The following is a 5784-nucleotide window of genomic DNA, read 5'->3' on the forward strand; positions in this document are numbered from 1 at the left end:
GAGAACACACACACACACACACACACACACACACACACACACACACACACACACACACACACAGTACTAATTATATCATGGCCCCCTTTATCTTTTGTCCAATCGGCGCGTTAGTGCAGCAGAGCCTATAATGAACTCATTAGTTTCAGTCACGACCCTCCGCGCCTGCGGACGAGCAGGCGGTGCCGTGTTTAGCTGTCACTTTAAGACCGATTTCCCCCCATTGTCGAACGGTCGTGAGCAGGAAGAGGGAAACGAAAGCAGAGACTGAGGGGACCCGACGTATTTAAGCACGATGCTGCCGCTGCTGCACAATAACGGTGACCACGGTTTGGTGTGGAGGAACGCGTCCGCAGATGAAGGCGCACGGACACGGAGAACGACCTGACTGGATCGGTGGTGTTTGAAAGCTCGGACTGTCCTCCAAGTCGCAGGGGGATTAAATAATATACTTGAAGGACATAGTTTATTGCTCCAGGAAATGATGACAGCGTCCTCCATCACTGCTTAGCTGACTGGAACGAACATTTCTTGTCTCACGGCCATTTTCAGCAGGACGGTTGAACTGACCGAGACAAGCCCGAGAGTACCGTTAGGAGGCTGCGGAGCAGGTGCAGCGTCTCCTTGCTGCTGGCTGCTTCTCAGGTAGCCCCTCAACCTGGATCATCACAGTAGGAGAATGTCATCCACCATAGAGAGGAAGACGCTGGAAGCCAATGAGTACGTATCTTAACTGTTAATTGCCAACAACCGCCAATTTATGATACAATTAAAGACACAAGCAGCATTCTGATAACCAAACTCTCACACAGTCAATAGCTCATGCAGCAGCTTGTCGTTTCTAAATCAAGAATATTGAAGAAAAGAATAACAAGTTAATGTTCAAGAGCAGATTGTTAATGAGGAGTGAGGAGAAAAGTTCCATGTGGCCCAGATACCTTCGGTGATCTAAAGACTGAATTCCCTCAGAAAGGTGGACATTATTCCAGTTTATTTGACAGTAGCCTTGACTTGCAGTGTACTTGTGGAGACGTCGTATGAAAGCTTTCCTTCTTATTAAAATATTCTTTTACAGTTAGTTGACACACTAAGGTGGGTTGAGTGTTCAATGGCTCCCTCACGTGGACAACATCAAATGTGACTTTTGTAAGAAAACTCAAGATGGAGATAATCACCGTTACAAACACAAAACAATTCATTTAAAATGACTTCAATATAAAGTGGTTTTTAAAGTTTACAATTTGGGAATCGTAGGCAGATGCAAAAATCAGGAGTATTACAATTTTAAATGACAATGGAGAGTCATTTTCCAAATATAGGCTTGGTGCTTTTATTTGAATATTTAAAATACATTTCAGTTATTCTCCATCAAATCGAGCTCAAGCAGTAAGCATTGCTACAACTAGGAGATAAAACAGATAAAACAGGAACTATGATTTTAGATTTATCAATTAAGTCAAATTCAAGCATAAATGCCAGCCGCTGACATCAGTATTAGATTATTTTCCTTTTGTGTATTTAAGGAAAACAAACTCAAAACCCAAGAATGAAAATGCAGGGGATTCCATGCTTTCACTATTATCTGACATATTATTGGTAAAAGGAGAAAATGATAAAATAATCATTAGAACATATTTTATTTTGTCTCTTTCCTCAACAGGGAGCCGGTGGATGAAGTCCTCCAGATGCCTCCCTCTCTGCTGACTTGCGGTGGTTGCCAGCAGAGCATCGGGGACCGGTTCTTCCTGAAGGCCATCGAGCAGTACTGGCACGAGGACTGCCTGAGCTGCGACCTGTGTGGCTGCCGACTGGGGGAGGTGGGCCGCCGACTCTACTACAAACTGGGAAGAAAACTGTGCCGCAGAGACTACCTCAGGTTGGTATATTGGATATATTGTTGGATATTACAAGAAAGTGATGAACAATGAGTTGTCCTAAATATTCAAATCAATCAAAGAAGAGTTCAAATTGTACAGTTTTGTCCCACGCCACTGCCAAACTCAGGCTTTTGGTAAACTGTTTTGTGACTGAATACATTTCCACTCTGTAGCTGTAGAAAGAAAGTTTGGTGCTGCATTTGGATTTTCTTCTTGCTGGACATTTTTACTTAAGTCTTGGAGCCTATAGAGACTGATGAGTACCAGAGACCAAGAAGGTTGCAAGATTGGATTAAAAAGCAGGTCATAATGTCTTGCAAGAGGGAGTGAGTGATATAAAGAAACAGAAAAAAGAAAACAGTGATAACAGTGAGTTTTACTCCTCGGTTTCCACTTTAACTTGTCCAAACTTTCACCAGCCATTGGTGGATACGTATCTACATGTTCCACCATGTTTCTTGATGTCAGAAGTTTCCCACACAGGAACAACAGGCCGCGTAAGCCCTCTTCAAAGGTCTAATTAGGTTGAGGTTTAGCCAACTGACTCAAAATGTCACCAAACAGCCGACAGCAGTCTGATGACAAGGCCACATCAAGACTAACAAATTGTAACAAGTAATACGATGAGTAATAAAGTTAAGGCATCGCAGAAACTACAAATTTCCATGACACAGAGCAAGTGGCACCCAAAGTGCTAGATTATGAGTTTTGGTGATTTGGTTATTAGCAATCGTTTTCTGTCAATGTGGCCTTGGTTCAGAAATGGATTCTATTTTATGTAGTGTTGAAGATATATTTTGTTTGAAACTATCTAATAATAGATCTATTGGTGGGCAGCACTGTGGCCTCACAGCTAGAAGGTTCCAGGTTTCGAGTCCCGGCTCCAGCACGGGATCTTTCCGTGTGGAGTCTCCATGTTCTCCCTGTTCCTGTGTGGGTTCTCTCTGGTACTCCAGCTTCCTCCCACAGTCCAAAGACATCAAGAGGGGACGAGGCTGATTGATACTCTAAATTGACTGTAGGTGTGACTGTGAGTGTGAATGGTTGTCTGTCTCTATGTGTTGGCCCTGACTGGTGACCTGTCCAGGGTGAACCCTGCCTCTCACCCGAAGGCAGCTGGGATAGGCTCCAGCCCCCCCGTGACCCTCAACAGGCTAAGCTGTAGAAAATGGATGGATGGATGGATGGATGGATGGATGGATGGATGGATGGAGATCTATTGGTTGTATTTTTCCAGTAAGACTTGAGTCCTGGTAGTATTATTCCATCTTTGGAAGTCGGACACAACACTCAGGGTTAACTGATCCAATGACAAAGAGGACATCTCGTCATGATCGAAAGATTGGCTAAATATTTTCCATCTTTCTAATATCTGTGCTCTCTTCATCCACCCAGGCTTTTTGGCCAGGATGGTCTCTGCGCTTCCTGTGAGAAGAGGATCCGTGCGTTTGAGATGACGATGCGTGTGCGGGACAAGGTCTATCATCTGGAATGCTTCAAGTGTGCTGCCTGCCAGAAACACTTCTGTGTGGGTGACCGCTACCTGCTCATCAACTCAGACATTGTTTGTGAGCAGGACATCTTTGAGTGGACCAAACTCAACAATAACAACATGGTTTAGGAAAGCCTCCTGCTGAGTGTGATGGAGCGTCACCCAGTCTCTCCCCAGTGGTTTTAAAGGGACTGAATCAGAGACTCTTTAAGCCTCGAACAGGATTTATCACGCATCTCTCATTTGTATGGAAACATTTGAAGATAAAATGGGTGGTTGAGTAACTGTCTGCTGGAACTAAAGAACGCTGCACCAGCAACGACAGGATGCCTTTCATCTCAGGCTTCATACTTAAGTGCAAAAATCTGAATGTACATAAGACATGCAATAATTTGTTACTAACACTGGAACAAAATCTTTGTCACGCATTTTTTAGTCAAACACTGTTACATCATCCTTTGGAGGATCAAAAATGCCACGGTAAAAAAATAGATGAAGAAACAAATGATATAGTGAATATGTTCATAAGGAATAAATGCACCAAGCATAAATGTAGGTATTAATTGATAAATGTGATACCTAGTTATGTTTATCCTCCCTTTTTCCAGCTATATTCATTTACCTTTATGAAGATTCCACTTAGTAAGGGATTAATTAAAAAAAATATCTCTTTTTTTTTTTTTTTTATTCCCAGATCTTGCAAGTGGAAAGGTTACACAGGACAACTGTAAATGTAAATACAGAAATAAATAAGTTTGGGGAATTAATAGCAGAAAAACACAAGGAAAATAAAACGTAAATAAACTGGAAAATTAATGAGGTAAATGGATAACTTTAAAGCGGTAAATAAGTACAGAAGCAAATGATAACAGACTTTAAAAACCTCAATCCTGCTTTTTCAAAAAATATTTTTGGTGCATTTAATTGCATATTTTATTGTTTTGATCATGTTTTTAGCCATGATTTTGGCAGTATTGCTCCTCCATACATTAGTATGGACTGGCATATTTCTTTTTTGCACTTCAGTACTAACTGAGCACCTTGTTTCTTCCATGAATTGAACAAAATTACATGTTAAATGAAGTTTGGAATATTAAAAATTTTGTTAGGAAATGACACAGATTTAAAATTAATATTTTCCATGAATTCACATATTGAATGGAATACAGTTTCCATTTGTGAAAGTCCAGATCAGAGTGATTGTACTATGTTGGCAGGTTGACATGGTGGCGCCCTCTAGTGTCCGAGGGAATCAATGCAATACTGTCTTTACTGACTTGTGAGAGGCTTTTTATGTATCTTTTGTAATTTGAACATCTCTTTAAAACCTGCACCCTGTACATTTTTAATATCTACTTAACATTTTGTGAAATAAATTGAAATTTAGAGAAAGCCTGATTTTTGGTGCAAGTGAAAGAAACCTAAAATGTGTGTTTTCAAATGAGTATTTCGGATAACAAATGACTTTAAAAGTATTTGGAAAAATGTCAGAAGAAAAAAATTTCATGTTGAGGTAATAATGTTTTTAGCCACAAGGGGTCACTAAAAGATTTATAAATTCCAGCCATCTATTGGACGATAAGCAACAAGAGCTGCTGAGAGATCAGTTATTACAGAACTATTCCAGGATGTACTCCTTTCCCATAACTGGCTTGTCTGGCATGGCAAACGGTCAAACTGGATTCTAGAGAGAGAAAGAAAAGAAATTAAAGGTAATTAAGTCACGATGCTCTGGCCTGGAATGTTTTTCTCCTGGCTCCCTCTCTTTAAAAGCTGGTGCCCATCAGTGAAGGTCATGTCTGCCAGCTGTCAGCTGACTCTGACCTGGCCACGAGCCGCGCTTCCCCGGTGCCATCCCATAATCTCCTCCGGCATCCTCACTTATCTTTGCAGATGTAAAATAAATAACTGAATCCATGAATTGCTCTTGTGTGTGTGAGGTTGGGAATATACAGGCTCCCATTAGCAAGTGGGACAGGCGGCCTTAACTGACATTAAGAAGTGGTTGAAAAATGTGATCGGGAAACAATTTACAACAAAGACAAAAGAGAGTAGGAGAGCTTAAAGAAGGATAAGGGCACAGCACAGAAGCTCCACCATCATGTCTTAAGCTGGATCAGACCAGAGTTTGTTCATAGATGAGGATGGAATGATGGAACAGTTAAAACCCACCCAGGGAGAGAGACGCTCTCACTGGAAGAGACACTTCTGAGGAAATTAACAAGTTTTCCCACAATAGAGATGGGAATAGACTGTATCGGCACACAGAGGAATACTGGGCCTTTGCCTGTTTTGGGGTCTGCAGATTGAAGAATCTTCAGCGAGGCCTTAAGCAATGCTTTAGGAATGCCTGCAAAGAAAAAAAAAAAAAGATCTACAACATGGTGGTCCCACAAGAAAGTAATCTCCATATTG

The 5784-nt window shown here is 41.3% G+C and overlaps 1 protein-coding gene across 1 annotated transcript; it reads left to right on the top strand.

Annotated features, from left to right (window-relative positions):
* Positions 1–679: 679 nt before the first annotated feature.
* On the top strand, positions 680–5439 carry lmo2 (LIM domain only 2 (rhombotin-like 1)). The gene is made up of 3 exons (XM_086207839.1): positions 680–720; positions 1661–1876; positions 3273–5439. The coding sequence occupies exons 1-3, from the start codon at positions 680–682 to the stop codon at positions 3496–3498; spliced, it is 483 nt and encodes a 160-aa protein (XP_086063965.1). The 3' UTR covers positions 3499–5439.
* Positions 5440–5784: the final 345 nt, after the last annotated feature.

Source organism: Aulostomus chinensis, chromosome 7, assembly GCF_037954235.1.
Source record: "Aulostomus chinensis isolate RoL2024-O1b breed Wild chromosome 7, RoL_Achi_v1.0, whole genome shotgun sequence".
NCBI classification, from domain to species: domain Eukaryota; kingdom Metazoa; phylum Chordata; class Actinopteri; order Syngnathiformes; family Aulostomidae; genus Aulostomus; species Aulostomus chinensis.